Source organism: Amphibalanus amphitrite, unplaced genomic scaffold, assembly GCF_019059575.1.
Source record: "Amphibalanus amphitrite isolate SeventyFive unplaced genomic scaffold, NRLGWU_Aamphi_draft 000063F_arrow, whole genome shotgun sequence".
Classification (NCBI taxonomy): domain Eukaryota; kingdom Metazoa; phylum Arthropoda; class Thecostraca; order Balanomorpha; family Balanidae; genus Amphibalanus; species Amphibalanus amphitrite.
In genome coordinates, this window is record NW_024881559.1 from 723530 (window position 1) to 741883 (window position 18354).

The 18354-nt window shown below is 48.9% G+C and overlaps 1 protein-coding gene across 6 annotated transcripts in view; it reads left to right on the forward strand.

Moving 5' to 3' along the window:
* The first annotated feature begins 1312 nt into the window (after positions 1-1312).
* LOC122378683 (upstream-binding protein 1-like) overlaps positions 1313-18354 on the forward strand; it is a 67592-nt gene continuing 50550 nt past the window's right edge. For 2 of the 6 annotated variants that reach the window (XR_006256064.1, XR_006256063.1), the window contains exons 1-3: positions 1453-1554; positions 2799-3070; positions 3713-3905. Coding sequence is in view for 4 of the 6 variants with exons in the window: in XM_043360024.1 (XP_043215959.1) it covers positions 2840-3070; positions 3713-3905 (424 nt within the window). In the remaining 2 variants the exon portion in view is untranslated. Of the gene's footprint in view, positions 1555-1634; positions 1717-2798; positions 3071-3712; positions 3906-8452; positions 8944-18354 lie in introns of those variants that run through there. The other 4 variants (XM_043360024.1, XM_043360025.1, XM_043360027.1 and 1 more) reach the window with 4 other exon arrangements.

Sequence of the window (18354 nt, forward strand, 5' to 3'; positions counted from 1 at the left end):
AGCATGGGTACCGAAAATTCTTCAGAAACTAGAGAAATTATCTACGAGAACTGTAGAGAAATTCTCGTACTGATCAATAAGGACATTCAGCAGCAGCAGATCGCCCAAATGCCGGTGGCCGCGATCATTTCTCTAGTTTCTGAAGAATTTTCGGGACCCATGCTCTTTTCATACTGGATCGCCTGTGCCTTACAGAAACTGAAAAGTTCTTCTTATTATCAAAATATAGAAAATAATCTTTTGTTATAAATAGGTTTTATTTTCTTTGCTGATCATTTTGAACATAAAAAATCATAAATCCATTGCAAAAAAAATAATTTCGTGAAAGTGAACTATTTCCTTTAATAATCGCCGCCAACGTTTTAGACCGATTGTTCAGTCTGTGTAGCATGACGGGCATTATAACTTTTCCTAAGGTAAGGCCACTTGGACGTAACCTGGTGACCTAACCTTGAGTGACCTGGGTCTGAAAGTTATGCAGCATGCGTGAAAAAGATGCATGAAAGGGTGTGCTAAAAACGGCGGCGCTCCACAACGCCGTTTTCGAGATATATTTACATAAACCTACATGGGGTGTCCAAGCATCCCCACCGCCCGGCGAGGATAATTTCTTGCACGTGCAGAGCGCACCTTTGGGGTCCACCAGGCACCAGGAGATAGATATGCTCAATAACTATGCTGGAATGCATTCTGGGTGGCCTGTGTAAATTTGGCACTTTGAGCTTGCCAGCGCTACCCGCCCTATACCCGCATGTGTGACACAGAGTGCAACATCAAAAGGTTTGCACGTGCACAGCACGTGCACCGTGTACCCAAGCACGCCTATTTATACAGCACCTTAAAGCGCGTGTCCATCAGTGTCAGTGTACCAAATTTGGTGTGCCTAGGTCAAGGTTTTCCGGAATCGGAGGATGCATCCTCAAAACATGTTTTTCGCCCCTGGCGCGTGCATTCCGCACCCCCTGCTGCCGAGCATACCATATGGTAATGGTCAAACACCGGGACATGTGACCTGTGAATTTGGCACCTGTGCCGTCCACGGTTTAATTTGGAGCGTCTTGCCCTTCCCGACTTTGTCGGCACGTGGCACGCGCCACGTGACACCGAATGACCTGTGTCATGCATCATCACCTGCCTCAAAGCATTACCCATCGAACGGTACCACCAGCATCTCGATCCGATCATCCGTTTAGACGCAATTCCAATTGTAATGGTTCGATGACCTTTCAGAGCATGGGTTTTTGGCAACGTAAAATGGCGCCTTGTCGGCTTCACCTGAATGGAGGTGGTTGCGGGTCCAGTTTAATTATACGTCCGTGGGGTGAGTGGTGTGCGCGATATGAGCGCTGTTCGGCAGCCGGCTATTTTGTGTGCAGGGTATGACGTATTTCGCGAGCCGACGTCACAGGCGGTGACGTCGGCTCGCGCGCGAGCCGAGCGCCAACGACAAACTAACGGGAACCCTCGGACACCCTCAGTGAAATGCTCGCAATTTGATCAAGTTTGATGCTGTTTATCACATTTTTAGTGCATAGAGAATAGTTTGACAAGCATGTGAGTATCTGTTGCTTTCTTTGGTTGAATTTAATCGAAGTGGTATCCACAGCAATGTGTGTGCATCTCACATCTGTGAGCTTGATCTTGATTTCATCTTGATCTGCTTCATTACTTGTGTTATAATCAAGCTGGTTAATGTTGATGTATTTTTTTCATATTGTTAGTTACTTGATATCCCTGTCCCATTGTTTTGCCAATCCAAATCACACCACATAATTTTGCACTTTGTAATGTCATTTGCGCAGACTTGTTACCTAGTTGCTAGTGATGACAGCTCTGAAATTTGTACATTTAGATGAAGATGTTCATTATTTTACAATGAAATCATTAAAGGATTAATTAAAAAATAGGCATTAGTAGAGCAGACGTCACACGAAGGTTTTCCAACCAAGGAGAGGCGCTGTAGGTTTGTAGGTTGTCATACCTATGTAGTAACCTTGTGTGTTATTTTATCTACAATTTCTTCAGCCACCTATTCCCAGTGGCGCGGGAACTTCTTCCAGACTGGGGGGGCTGAACCATAATAGAAATCAACCTAGGGTTCCCCCAAATCTAGTTTTCTCACCGGTTTTAGGCCACTTATTTTTCAGACCTTGGCCTTTTCAACAACAAAAAAAAAACACGAAAATATTTTCAAAAAGTGAGGTATTCCGTCTCAGCTGAGTGAAGAAATTACCGTTTTGGCAACCTGGAGTAAAGGTTTTAATCTGCCAAATGAGTTGCCGAGCCAGTGAAATAGGTGGATTTTTCACTTACATGTTTTCTTCCTTTGCGACCCACAACCCCTAATTTGGGGAGGACAAGCTGCCCAACGGTTCCTGGCCTCATGAAACGTTGTGGGGCACCGCCCCCACTGCCGCAGAGTTGTGGGGGCAAGCTTCCCCCACTGCCCCCTCCCCAGTTCCCGCGCCTATGTATGAATCTATGAAATTATGTTGGTAGATTTCCGATTTCGATTCCTCCAGCTTGGGGGGGGGGGCTCAAATACATTACGAGCCCCCCCAGCCGAAAAGCTGGGGGGCTCAACCCCCGCTAGCCCCCCGGTTCCCGCGCCACTGCCTATTCCTTGCATTTTTTGTGCTCTATGCTGGCGACAAGGCATGGGTGGGCAGACAACTTGGAATAAGTTTAGCTGGCGATTGAGCAGTTTTAATGCTTTCATCAGTCTGCATGTCTATTCCATCCAATTGCCTTAGCAGTGAGCGTTATTACGGCGGCGTCCGTGGGTTCTTTGCTTCCAGCAGCTCTCCTGCCGCACGTCTAAAGACTCCGCCGTCAGCCAATGGCCCGCGTGGACCGCGGCGCAGGCATCGGCAACCGCGGCCACGGCATTGAGCTCGACGAGAACGCCTCGGACGAGTCCGACTTTTTCCTGGTGCAGACCGGACGCGGCGACAGCACCATTCACAAGATTCGGCCGGCCGGCTTCGCCACGGTGCCGGCCGGCGGCGCGCCGCTCAGGGAGGCGCTGCCGCACCCGGGCCGCAACAGCTCGCCCTCCTTCTCCAACACGGTGCGTGACGCGCCGCCGGCCGGCCGAGGAGCGGGGGCGGGCGGGTCTGGTTCGGGTCGCTGGGAGGGCCTGATGGTTTATGGGCGGTCACGCCATTCAGAAGCCACCGTCTCGAAGCCAGCCACAGAACCACTATTGTGCAGATGGCCTGACGTCTCTGGAAATGGCTGCAAAAAGGTGTATTACGTGATGTGATTTTCGAGTGCGCCGTGGCTGCTTTGTCTGGCGGGGCTTGGTAACGGGCCTACACAGTCACACTGAGCTATATCGGCACACATCCTGTATTCATTTTGATCACGTCTGTCGTCAACGGCCGCCGGATACTGCCCGCCCACCCATTTACCGTCCCAAGGGGCCAATCGTATAAAGTGCCGTAGGTACTTTCCTATGCACGGCATTTGGTAGCATATGCAATGATGCTGATATTGACAAATGTGTATCTGACTAGAGAACTCTATTCCTGGGAACAACAAATTATGATGGACTGAATTGCTTACAAACATTTTTGCATTTAATAGGCGTTTGTTATAGCTGAACTTTTGCACCAGCGATCCCAAACCTTTGGTATGACACTTGTCGCGAATGGATCCAGGGACCGTCAGACCCGCCGTCTGACATTCTCCTGCCCTCGGCGGCCGGCAGGGCACGGTGCCGGCAGCGCCGCCGCCGCCCTCCAGCGTCACCCGGAAACGGAAAATCGAAAAGGAGGAGAAGGACAGTGCCGAGCGCGAGGGTCGCAAGACGCGCACCGACCAGCACCACGGCGGCGCCGGCCACGGCGTGCCGATGGTGTTCGAAAAACAGTATCTGCGCGTCGAGCACTCGCCTGTCGACGGTGAGTGGTGGCCGGCGAGTGGCGACTCTCGCCGGCCTGCCCGGTTTTTGTCTGCTCCGCTCTCTGAACACACGCTTGAGTGTCGTTGAATGCAACCCTTTGGACGGCAGCAGGTGCGGCGAACGCAGGCAATAACAACGCAGTTGCGCCCATAATTCCTAGTAGTTAAATTAAGGCAATGATAACACAAGGATTAAGGATATCAAGCATTCATACCAGACGTAGTCCGAATAAAATATTTACCCCAATTACGTTTAGATAAATGTGCTAGGGCATTCATAAGAAATTATCAGCGAACATCTTTCAGCATAAGGCACATATCTCGTGTTTGGTGATGCTTCCAGGCCAACATTAAGAGTTAAGACGCTGGAAAATCATTTTGGCGTTCATTGACCATGCATTTTTGTCGTTTAACCCGCGCCCCGCTGGGGCTCCTGGATTTCCACGCCCTGCTAGGGGGGAGGGGATTGAACATCCCTTTTACTTCGGTTCCTGGTCCACGTAGCGACACGTGGTAGGCGTTGCTCGAAAGAGCGTCAAAACTAATGACGAATTGATTCGGCTATTTTTTAGATCATGTCAACGATCAGGTTACCAGACGTCACCGAAGGTCAAATTTCGCCTATTCTGATTATTTTTGACAAACCAGCGCATATCTCGGAGATGAATAGAGCTCCAGCGCCGCAGAGAAGCGCATTTGTTAACCCTGGTAACGTTCTTTCTGAACAATCCTCTCAGATCCAACCTAAGATCGACACCCAACGCTTTGGCCTGCAGGGGGCAAAAACTACCAAGTACCAACATAGGCGTTTTCATTGCAGAAGCGGTTTTTCTGCAATAACTTTTGACTAAAAAATGCACGAGAAAACTTGCATGAGCTAACTTTTGCCGGTATCGTGTTCCTCTCGTCGAGACGTGTCGAATGAATTATAATTTGACGTTGAAAGGTAAATTTGAAAATTTGACCTCAGTTCAAGATCATGACATGAGCGAAAAAGGTCGTCTTGCATATCAGTCGATCTGTATCGTCGAGCTGAATACATGTAAGGTGTTTTCATCGCTCTATTATGCCTATATCAAAAATGATAAGCAAAAAAAAAACTGATGAATACCTTTCGCGACCTGTGGTGACCTCAGGGACATAAAGAGAGTTCACGAGCTTAATCATTCAATTCGATACCTTATATTTATATGTTTATAATGGATACTGGAGAGAAAAAAATTGACCTGACGCTAGGTCACCGATATCAAAATTCCGAGATATACACCTTTTACGCCCAATTTAGGCGGCAGTGCTGAGTGCACACAGTTCAGTAAAAGTGCAGGTGATTTCGACAGTACGGCATAGTCTGTCAAGTGTCAATAGCGAACTGTCGAAATGGGTTGCGCCATTACTGAACTGCACTATGTCACTATTTGCACTATGCACTATGTCTGCATAGTATTTGCATTTGCACTAGTTATATGCACTATGTCTGTATTTGGCTGTAAAAAGGGATACAATTTATACATACTGTTGGTCTTATCAATTGCTGAAAGTTTCAAAGGGATCCGTCACTCGGTGGAGCTATGTCAAGCACTAAGTTCCAGTTCTGAGGTGAAGTCACTTGACGTGACCTGGTGACCTGACCTTGAGAGACCTGGAGCTGACATTTTTAAATGTGCAAAAAAAGATGCATGATAAGGTGTGCCAAGCGCCTCCCGTTTTGAGGATATTCGCAACAACCCGCAAGGAGAATGTTCTTACCCCCCCCCCCCCCCAGCAGGACTGGGGTTAATGAGGGCGTGTTTTGTGGACCGAGATCATCCGATTCAGGTCATAAAGGCAGACATGCGCCGTCCTGGGTTGTAAAATTGCAGAATGGCCATTGCCGGCGAGGTTTAATTACACTGAAGGACATATTTGTTGTCTCCGGCGAATGAAGTGATGGGGAGACGAATATTCTCGCTTTTTTCGCCGGTAAGCACAAACCCAATGCGCATATTTAATGATATTTTCTAAGGTACATATTTTCATCCAGTTAAAAATGATTTATGTATGATGGAGACCTGCACTCCTTATTATTAATTAAAACGTCTGACATGTCTTAACTTCGCTGTGATTATAAGGCCCAGACTATAAGGCCCAGACCCCAGACTGTTTCCTGTTTTCATTGAAAATGGAAAACGCAGCAAAAGATTAAAACTAAGAATTTTTAAAAACTGCGAGCAAAGCTATGGACATTGCACAGGTATCCTACAAAATGGCTCTGTTGGCCTTTCCATTTTACTTAGGAACACCTTTAATCGGATCTATACAGTGCACTGAGCCGGGAGCCTATTTACATGATTTCAATCATGTGATGCCCGTCCGAGCCGGTTAGTGCGCCGCGAATCGCGCTGGTATGGTGTCCGTCAATAGGCCGTATAGCTGTGGCGTTACCGTGTCATTGCGGACGTCCACGGCGCGGTCTCCGTCGGCGCCCGGCGCCTGACGGGAGGCGCGCTGTGCCTCGCCGGGGGCGGGAGCGCGGCGCCAAGTCTCGCTGCTAGCGCGGATACGCTGACAGATGAATACGCCACCGCGGTAACTGGTGACACCTCGGCTATACGGGTATTCCTGTCCACGGGCTCCCCACCCGCGCTGGAGCGAGCATCCGTGTGCTGACGCCTGTTGATGTTTTGATGCTAATTACTATGCAATGTCGTGAGAAGTTTGCAAACGGACAAGCACTACATGGCGCGATGTACCGTATCATTGGTTTCTGAACGCAATGCTGGTACCGTAATATTAATATCAAACCTTTTTGTGTGTGGAAAATTATGTGTTGCCTGGATACTTCTGTCGTTCTCACTTCATACCGATAACGGAACAAATATATTCGAATACCTAGTTTATGTTTGCCTTAAATACAGGCACGACCGAGCATGCGTAGCTGTTGTGACAATGTGACGTACATCGAAGTTGTCGATATTAAACGAATAGAGTTACAGGCTGCTGTAACGAAAGGAAAAAGTGGCATCCTGCACGTGTGCACGGGCAAAGTAAGACTACGACTGGCTTGTGTTGGTCACTTGTCTACGCACTCCCTACTAGCGTGGCTACCCACTTCAGAAATTGGCCTATCCGTTATTGAGATGTAGGAGTGACCCCGTGCGTGCGAAATGATCCTCAGCTGGCTAAGTGCGGCGTGCACCCTTCGAAAGAGTCCTTAACGGCCCACCAACTTCGAGCGCTATCGGCCCAGCCGTACCTACCTATTTGAGATGTAGGAGCGGCGCCCTACACGTACTCTCGTGCCACCCCAATCGTGACAGATGGAAAACATTGCCCCGTGGGTTCCTATTGCCCATTGCCCAGTGCCCACACATGGACCAAGTTCTGTTTATCAACACATCACACCCATTGATAATGTGCTTAAACAAACAAACAAACAAACGAATGGCGTAGGTTTTCTTGCCCTTAATTTTGTTATGGTAAACATTTTGAACATTTGGACCAAATACAAACAAGCAAACAAACAAACAAACAAACAAACAAACAAACAAACAAAAATATTAAATTACCAGTTCTCGGTGAGAGCCATTCCCAAATAATTTGAAAGTTATTTGCATGGCAGCGGGACGGGACAATGATTGACTGCACACAATTAATTTAATTAAATGCCGTTTTGCTGGCAACTCTTCAGAAATATCAATCTTTTCCGCTTCCGCACAAACAATTTTTTAAATCAGCCCCACTGCATTTTTATCCGCAAATTTAACATATAGAATCAGGGCTGCGGAGTCGATGGATTTTCGGCGACTCCGACTCCGACTCCGACTCCGGCTTTCAAAAACCAGCTCCGGCTCCGACTCCGACTCCGGGCAGAATTGTCGACTCCGACCGACTCCAACTCCCGACTCCGACTCCGCAGACCTAGCAGGGCTGCGGAGTCGACAGATTTTCGGTGACTCCGACTCCGACTCCGGCTCGGGTTTCTAAAATCGACTCCGACTCCGACTCCGACTCCGGTCACAACTGTCGACTCTGACCGACTCCGACTCCGACTCCGACTCCGACTCCGCAGCTCTGTATAGAATAACATTTTGAATCTGTATTTGATGGCGTAAAAATTAAGCCCTACGCTGATGTGTATGTTTTTTTTGGGTTTGAAGCTGCACTTGATGTAATTTATTTTATTGTAATTTATTGCACTTGCCGTGAATAAATTACGTGAACACCGATTCGAATGTCTGGCCGAACGTCTGTATAAGCTGTCCAGTGTCCAATGTGTGTATTAGTTTTTACTGTGCGTAGCATACACGTCATGCCCTCTGGTATGACGAGATATTAATCTGTCCACAACGCCTTGAGTCTTAAGATCGCTCTTTTCGCTGAAAAGTGAGGATGGAGATCAGAGGAATTCTCACTCGTTTTCTAAATTTTCGGTCCCCCTACTTAGTCATGTGGAAGCTTTGCGTGACCGCCTTCTCGGAGCGGCTGTGGGCCCGCGGCGGCGCGCCGGTTTGCACCTCTGCGGGTCAGCTGACTGCCGGCTGGCCGGCCGGCCGGGCGACTGCGTCTCAGTGGTGAAGAGCTGAGGCGGTGGACACCTCGCGCGTCGACCGCGTCACGTGATCGTCTCCCTTCTGTGCACGGGTCACGTGGTTGTCCGCCGCCCGTGGACCAATCGAGTGCCATCGGAACGTGTCGCGGCCACGTGGTCCCGTGTCGTGTTCCGTGCGCGGTCGCGGCAGCCCGAGTCGCCGATCTGACCGATCGGTCGTGCCCGTGTGCGCGCCGAGGCCGCCCGAGCTGACCTGTCCGGCGGCCCGTCCGTCGGCGCTGACTGAGGCTGCAGGCTGTGGGTGGCGGCGCCGGCAGCGTTGCGGCCCGGATCGACCCCTCGGCGGCCGGCGCCGGCTGGCTCGTCCGCTGGGGACGGCGGCCCCTCGGCGCCGGCGGCCGGCATGTGTCCGCGGCGTCAGTCGGCGGCCGAGATGGCTGCCACCGGCCGCTACCTGTCCGAGGCCTCCTCCGACCACCTGCTCTCCTTCTGGGATTGCGGCTCGCCCGGTGAGCGTCCCCTCGTCTCTGACGGCTCCTCCTTCCCCCTCAGAGGGCCGGGAGCCGGCCACTGACCTGTCACAGGGATTGACCGGTCCTGCGGCCCCCGACTCCCTGCCTGACTGCCGCGATGTCGGGGATCGCTACTTGTTTGGGTCCTTGCGTATGCTTTGACTTGCGCTTGTCTTCTTCAGTAATCACAGTTTTTATCGACAACTGTTGCTTAGGGTGTTTCACATTTTCAAAGTGCCATATTGCGAGTCATATCGATGTTCCCCTAAAATGTCATCTGCTCACAAGTTTCTGTGTAAAATTTCACTTCATTCTGATGATGTTTAGAGGTCGCACATTTCTGCGACTTTTCATCTCTGATTTTGTTTCTGGCCGTAACATGAGTAGTCTTCCTGCGAACTGATTTGGTTGAGAAAGCCAGGCAGTGGCGGCGGAATAGGGGGTGCAGGGGGTGCAGCTGCACCCCCATCGAAAAACATGGGGGTGCAAACATATCTTTTTTGCACCCCCAAAATCCATACAAGGGGCCCGTCGCACCATCCTATATATTTTCTCCTGAAAACCAGTGATCGGGAAACGAACACTGATGTTGAATCATCCGGGGTGTCTATTTATGGTCAGGAGCGCCCCATGCTAGTCGGGGCCTCCACACCGGCTAGAAGTGTCCCGAGCCGCGTTTGGTGCTCCACACGGCATCTGAGGGCCCCCACGACGGCCTCAGAGGGCCCTTTTATGACGATCTCTGAGGGCTCCCACCTGAGGGCTTTGTCCCCTGGGGCCCTACAACGGCCACTAAGGGCCCTCGTGACGACCGCTGAGGGTCCCACAGAGACTCCAGGGGCCACGCTGGCCTCTGAGGGCCCCTATGACGGCCTCTGAGGGCCCTTACGATGATCTCTGTGGGCTCTCACGACGAACTCTGTCCCCTGGGGCCCTATAACGACCACTAAGGGCCCTCATGACGACCGCTGAGGGTCCCACAGGACTCCAGGGGCCCCACTGGCCCCTGAGGGTCTCTACGACGGTCTCTGAGGGCCCTCGTGACGGCCCTAGACCCAACTCAAGTCTGAGGGCCCATTTGGCTTCAGGCGGTCCAGCGACGGCCTCTGAGGGCCCCAACACAACCAGGCTGCGGGGGCTATGCTGGCATCTGAGGGCTCTGCAACGGTCTATTGAGGGCGGCAGGGCCCTAACAACGATGGCCTGCGAGTCGTGGAACTCAACCGGAAGGCGCTGCCCAAGCGCACCAAGGAAGGATGTGCCCCCTTCTCTGTGTAACGAGTTTTGGTGACAAAAGTGTGCGACCCCTAAATATTGGGTTTCAAGCGTATCAATCGATTCAGTTTTACTGGTAGAGTTGGGGCAAAGTCGATATGGCTGAGTTTTGAACCAAAATTATTTTACCATAGTGTAATGAAACACCCTACGTGTTGCTGGCATCCAGTGAACCTATAATTCGTGGCGTTTTTGGCTGTTGTATGGTCTGGTTCAGGGTGTTTACTATTTATGGCTACCACATTGTCAGGATTTTCAGTAATCCCGGGCTTCTCTAATATCACCGGCCAACAGACTGGAACGTTCCCGGGCAGTGCCGTGCTCAACATTATAACGGGACTGGTTGCTGGCAGTCTCTGCGGTTATTGAACGAAGCTGCGGCCGTTTTTTGCGAAGTTCTATGACGCAGTCATGCACCAAGGCAGGGCTGCGGAGTCGATGGATTTACGGCGACTCCGACTCCGACTCCTACTCCGGCTTTCAAAAACCAACTCCGACTCCGACTCCGACTCCGGGCAGAAATGTCGACTCCGATCGACTCCAACTCCCGACTCCGACTCCGCACACCTGGCAGGGCTGCGGAGTCGACAAATTTTCGGTGACTCCGACTCCGACTCCGGCTGAGGTTTCCAATATCGACTCCGACTCCGACTCCGACTCCGGTCACAACTGTCGACTCCGACCGACTCCGACTCCGACTCCGACTCCGACTCCGCAGCCCTGCACCAAGGTGCCTCGTCCGGTTTTACCAGCTGCATGTTATCCTGGTTACTGTTATTACACACAGAGTGGTGTTGTCATGTCCAAGAGCGGGGTTGTCTGTGATATGCTCATTATACGAGTATAGGTGACCTTAGACCTTTGTTGTACTGCGACCGTTTTTACCTTAACCTAAAGTTACTTATTTATTTCAGCTTAAGTTCGTTCCATTAGAAACAGTTTTGGCACAAATGTCCTTGACTTTTGGCCCGGCTGTCGCGGACAGATACACACCATGGCCTTCGTTCTGTTCGGCGTTCAAGATGTCTGTGCTAATCGCAGATATGACATGTCCCAGGTGTCCGTCTGGACAACATCTTTTAGAAGAGATGCGAAATCCCTGGGCCTGGTGTGTGCCATAACCAACTCGGCGGCTCCCGAGTTGTCGATGCTGATTGATTATGAATTAGTTCTTACAGGGTGTTCCAGCTACATACATTACTGAAATATTTTGATCCCTACATACTGAACTATTTTGCATCGATTGTCAGAAGGAAAGTAGGATATAATTTGAAGTTGAGAGGCATCAATAAAGGAGGAAAATTGAGTTTAGCAACTGAAAGTTGCATCCAAGGATGGCCGTCATAGACAGCAGGGCACTTCGGAAGCCGAAGCACCGCAATCGCTCGGCGTACAGCTCCGGGCCCTCCATTCCAACCCGTCCACTGTTGGGGAGGTCCGGAGCCGGTTCCCGTCTGTCAGCTTCATGGAGCTCAGTCGTGAATAGTGAATACCCACGATCTCCGTCCGGCCAAGCTGTCCTGAGCCGCGGTTCACGACTTGCGTCACGGTTATCAGAGGTCCAAAACAAAATTTACGCGGGGAAAACAGTCGATGCATTCATCATCACATGTCCGTCAAGACAGTACATACTACATATTCAGTCCACATTAAGCTTGGATTCTTGACACCTTGAATCGACTTGAAAGTCGTACACCATAGGGATACAGGATATGTGGTCCGAAACCATTCGGTTCCAGCAGTTTGACTCGAGGTGAACAAATTGTCACAGTCCCCAAATTTAGACATTAGACTGATCCACCCCGGTAGGTAGAGCCAGAACACTGCAAATAGTGCCAAACGTCTCACCATGACGAGGAGGCAGGAGCTTCTTTCTTTCATCAATTTAAAGGTAGTGTGCCACCTTTGAAAGATTTCCCATTTTATTTTTCCTAGGATAAGAAGCTTCTGTTTTTACCTAATATCGCAAAAAAAAAATCAAAAATGGGCCTGGAATAGTGCCTTTTTCGCCTAAAAGATTATCGGTTTTTCGATATGTATAACAACTGTAGTGGGCTGACCTGCAAACAGGCGTCGGCAACAATCGCGAATGCGGCGCACATGGGACAATAAGCAAAGGTCATTATAGAGTTACGACGTACGGGAATGAGTTATCAGCTGTCTAATCGTAGACAACACAATGTCGAATTTAAACTGTAAGCCTGTATTGGTATTGTTTCTTTAATTTGGCTGTCGAACATTATTTATGGTTTGAAATATGATTCTATGTAAAATAATTGATATGAAAAAGCCGTCTCTTAAGTTATGACCCCATTTCACCACACGCAAGTGGCAGAAATGACAATGATCAGCTGACGCATTTTTCTTGGCCGAAGTCAGAGCGCGCGGCCCGACGCACCACCACCGTACCACAAAGTATGAGCAGAAGCCGCGCCCAAAGCCAGGGCCCCGGTAACGTGAGGTAGCCGAGTCGGGGCAGCGTGCGCTGACCCAAGCCGGGGCCGCAGCTTTGGGCGCGGTCTACCGCATCCCCGCGGGCAGCCCCGGGCTATCACATGACACCGGGAGGACGCGCGGCCCCGGCTTGGGTCAGCGCACGCTGCCCCGACTCGGCTACCTCACGTTACCGGGGCCCTGGCTTTGGGCGCGGTCTACCGCACCACCTAACAGGCGTGTTCGAAACCGCAGGAGATGATGCTGAACGGGTTTATCGAAACTTGATTGGATGAGCATATCGGTAATAGCGATTTCAGTGTGTGCATTTATTGTTCATAGTGGTGTGAAATGTGGTTGGGGTACGACCGACAACCCGTCGGGGCGAATTTCGCACTGGGGTACTCAAAATTTGAAGAATTTAAGACGTTTCCATGAGTTTTGAAGGTATGGATAAGTTCTAAAAATCCGGTTCTCCTTATCTGGGCCATTAACTCCATACGGTCCAGGAAAGCTGGCACACTACCTTTAACTCATTCTATCATAATTCAAATGCACTATGATCTTGGTTATTGCACAATGCACATTGTTATAAAACTGCGACAAAATCGTGGGTATATAGTGTAGGTATGCTTAGCTTAGAGTAATTACGGGAATGGAATTTGTAAGTCGTTTTTAAAGCTCTTGTTTTTAAATGTTGAGTAAATAGTATGAAGAGTTGAGAAGTCAGAGTAGGTATCAAATAAGAGTATGCTTGTATGCATAGGCAACTCAGGCAACTGTGCCTGCTGTTTACCTCATTGCAAATATCATAGGTACCGTAAAGTGGGGCTATTTGAAACGGAATTTACTGTTTTTGGCCTCTCCCTTCAAAACGGTTGATATTTCCTATAGCACGTTAATAGCAAAAACGTAGTTCTCTGTAACCGCTTTCAGATAGGTCAATTTTGGTTCACCTATAGTAACCATGAATAAAGTTATTTTTCTAATTGAAGCCTGTTTCAAATAGCCCCATAGTGTGGGACTATTTGAGACAGTTTAACCCGGCAGGCGGTGGGCCTACCAGCCACCTTCCGCGCGGTGGGGGGGGGGGGCACTTTTTTGCCCCCCCCCCCCGTATCTCCGAAACTACTGGACGGATCCGGAAAATTCAAACGGCGTTCGATAGCCCTGTCAAATTTGTCGAAGGAAACCAAATTTCATTGACCTCGGGGTCACCGATGACGTCACAGGTCAGGTCAAAGATAAAATGTTTCACCGTTCACGGGGCTTCTAGGGAAAGCGCTATAACACCAAGTAAAACGCATTTTGTCGAAAATCAGCGATAAGGCGTCAGTTGTCTAGTACATATGTTGCTATTAGAGGTCACTGGTCATACCAGGTCAGGTCACAGGTCAGGTCACCAAAGGTCACCAAGGGTCACCACATGAGCCCAACTTTACTAAGGTTATGCGATGCATGTTTTATGGCCATTTTTTCATTTCCAACTCAATGGTGTTGGTTATAAGACCATTAGGTACGGTTTAGGTCACTTTCTGGTGGAGGTCAGGTCAAGGTCAGGTCAAAAAAGGTCAAATTTCAAAGTTGATATTTTTGCATAAAATGGGTATCGATTCGATGCAGCTCGTCACGGAGAGTCTAATGGTGGTCTTTGTTTTGCGCTACGAGGTCTAGAATGGCTAAAAATTGAGTTTGAAAATTTGACGTCATCAATTTTGAACAGTTTTTTTCGCTATAACTTGGCCAAAAAAAAGAGGTATCGATCTCAAATTTGGTATGTAGATAGAAGGCGGTAAGGGCTATCACATATATTCCGTTTTTTCGAAATTCAAAAAACTTTTTGGATTTTTTGGCTATTATATTCAAAAAATCTATTTTTTCCTTTTTCGGGGGTCAAAATCCACAAAATTCGAGAAACCGAAATAGCAGTTTTGTAGCCCTTTTATTTCCATACCTTTTATGTCTGAAACATTTTTCTGTATCTCTAAAGCTGTAGTCCTGACAGCTCTTCCCGCGAAACCTTTCTTTGGGTCGAAAATGGCAAAAATGACGTCACTCTGACGTCATTAGCGGCCAACCTATCATAGCCTTTGGAAAAATTTTTGGTCACCATGTGCGCTAGCTGCTCCCGGGAGGGTACTGAAAGTTTGGTGACGATCGGCGCAGCGGTTCTCTAGATATATCGAAAAAACTAAAGGGGGGGGGCAAAAAAATGCCCCCCCCCTCCCACCGCCTGGAAGGTTAAGTTGCAAGGAAATTGAAGAAAACTGGTCAATTGCTAGGGATAATTCTTTTAATGCCATGCGATTTGAAATTAAATTGTTAACTTCTGGCAACAAGTATTTCTTTCAGCTACAGTTATATAACCCTTATAATCAATTTTTTTTCGTTTTTCGTTGCACATAGCATTTCGGTCTGCTAAAAATTGCATAACTTTATGCTAGGGCTGTCATAATATGATGTGATCCTAAGCTCTAACAATCACAGGATGATTATCTAGGACTATTTCTAAGTAAACGATAGTGAAATTTTCAAATAAAGTTGTGTTTATATCTGGCGGCGTAAAACATATAGTCCGAAAGTTGGTGGGGCTGTTTGAGACAGGCTCGCTACTGCATTAAACGCACCGTAATGCATTTAAAAAGGGAAAGCAGTTTCCAAAATGGTTGAATGAATGATATGCATGATCGATTGTTCCATTGCGCATCAACCTGTGAAGAAATAACAGAAAAAGGTCAAACGGTTTTGATTTTATACCGATTTTCCTAGATCACTGCATGTTGTATCAAATGGCCGGTTACCGCACTGTATCAAGTACAGTCGTGTACAGGTTGATGGTCCTCCACTCTTTATCTACCGGGTTCCTATGGCTCAGCATTGGCAGCAGCCGCCTGGTACCGGTAGGCTGTGCCGCATGACCCGAGAGTGAAGCGGCACAGCCTACCCACACTGTATGACACCGGCTCGGGTCGCCTGTTAGAGCGATTTGACCGGACGCTGCGTCACACCGGCTGGGGGGGGGGAGGGTCAGGCTTGTCGATTTGGCTCGGCTCGGTGGATAGGCGGGCTGGTTGTGGTGTGGGGAGGGGGTGATGTGGGGAGGGAGGGAGCGGACCTGGGGCTGGGCGTGTCCTGGGGCTGGTCGGGTGTGTGTGGTCACTTGCTGCATTGCAGATTTTGCGTCGCTTAACAATTGCACTCTTGTTTTTGCTAAGCACAATGCACGGAAGACCCAGCGAATATAATTTACTTTACTTGTGCATTGTGCAATACGTGATTTGGCACGGTATCGAGGCAACGGTCTTGTGCCTATGCATGATATTTAGGCAATACGTTTATGGATTGATGCTGGATGTCAATTCGTATGCTAAATTCGGCACGTATTAAATGAATGAATGAATCAATGAATCAATCAACCAATCAAACAATCAATCGGCATGTATAAAACCGTATAAACGGCTCGCAACCACTAATAGCAATCAAACCATCCTAACTCGGAAAAGCAGCCGGAGCCCTGACGAGGCTCGAACCGGGACTCCACGCTGTAAGTTTTTCCAATGATCCACCATTATTCCACCAAGCTAGAGTGATCGGCACCCGAACCCGCAAAAACATTAATTGACTTTGCCGCCGACCTCCCGGCCCCGCCGCCCGCCCGGCCAGACTTTGCCCCGGCTGTAGCCACCATCCGGTGTAGCTCAGCGTAGGGGTGCTTGACTATCAAACTGACCGGTAGTGAGGGCCCGGTTCGAAGCGCTTGGCGTGCTGGATATTTATTTCTCGGTGGGAGGCTTTGCGTTTAGTCCACTTTTCAGAAAGACTATTTGGTGACTGACCTGTTTTCTTTCTTTGCTGCAATTCATGAGGAGACCGTATGCACCCTTACCTGTCCTTCCGCACCCCACTTGGGAGATGGGTGGTTGACCCCCCCCCCCCCATGGGTTTGTGAATATCTCTAAAACGAATTTTTGGAGGGGATACGATCGGTTCTATGCGACAAGTGACCACACACGCCCAGCCCCAGTCATGAGGAGACCGTATGCACCCTTACCTGTCCTTCCGCACCCCACTTGGGAGATGGGTGGTTGACCCCCCCCCCATGGGTTTGTGAATATCTCTAAAACGAATTTTTGGAGGGGGATACGATCGGTTCTATGCGACAAGTGACCACACACGCCCAGCCCCAGGACCAGGGGCGTCGCCACGGATTTTTGAGTGGGGGGGGGGTCGGGTTTCCGGTCTTCGTCTTGATGGGTAGTGGTGTTTTTAGCCTCACTCCCGGTTTTTTCGTGTGCCCGGAGAAAAACCTCGGCGCGCAGCGCCGCGAAAGCAGCGGTATATCTTATTATACATCAATTTTGCATCGTGCATAAAAATCAAGCAGAGGTCACCTGAGGTCAGGTCACAATGTCATGTCAAATTCAGTTTTAATGCCTCTTAAAACTGCAATCTTGTCATTCCTATAGATTATGTCCTGACTCCTATAAGTCTGAAATTTGGTGTAATGAATGGGATTATAAGTGCCAACAGTTCATGAATCTGGGATTTTACACCTGAGAAGCGAAGTCAGGTCAAATAGGTGTGTGACCTCACCAATCATGATAAGATATGGGAAAAAGCACGATGCCCTCTGCTTTGAAAGAAAATGCTAAAAACGCTAGATACTTTTGTAGCCATGGCACCTTGTTCATTTTAGAGATAAGGTGCAGCTAATGACCAGTGGCGACTGAAATGGTCAGTCATTAGGTCATCAAAGGTCTCTAACACATTTTCGACAACAACTTTTGATGGAGACGTTGTAGAGCGATGACAGCACCTGGAGTGTGTTCAGCTCAGTAACACAGATCGATCCATATGCAGCAGGTTCTTTTCCGGTCAGTTCATGACCTTTACCTGACCTGATGTCACGTTTTCTATTCGAGCTTTTAAGTTCAAATTGTAAGCCATGCGACGTGTTTCGACGAAACAAAAACGATGGTGATATCATGAATATCATACACATTCACTGATCATAGGTTGTTACAGAACAAATGTTTCGGCAAAATCCGTCCGTTTAGCTGTTTGGACTCTATGGTACACAAGCCATAGACCCGAAGTCATATCTGAGGCGAAGTTGGCTTTTACAGCCAACTTTAGCAACAACTACAGCAACACGCTTTCTGTGTTGCTGTAGCTCTTATTCGTATTTTGCGGGTCGCTAAGGTAAAACGTTTACCAAGGTAACGCATAAGGCATGCTTTCGGCCCCTGATCGAGGTAGAGTTTCGCGGAAGAGCGAAAATGTTGCCCGTAATGAGAGAAAGCCGATGATGCCCAATTTCAAGGTCTTGGCCGGGTCATCTTAGGTCAACGCCCAAAAGTAGGAAAAATCTGGCCGCCTGCTAGAACTTAGTAAGCCGTAGCTGTTATCGGGGTCCCGAGTACGAGTTCGATGTTAGTCTTGAACAAAGATGATGACTCCATGCATTTTGGGTAGATCGGGTCGGGTCAGGTCAGGTCGACCAGCAGGCTTCCTGCCGGCCATCTATGTAGAGTGGGTGACTGACAACCACCAACGATAGCTTCGTAACATGTTACATAACGATCATTTATCAAAACTACTTCAAACGGTTCAAACCGGCGCTAAACTCGAAATCAGCCCCAAAAACCACACTTGTAAGTGGAAGCAAATAAAACTCAAAAAAGTTAACCAAGGTCATCC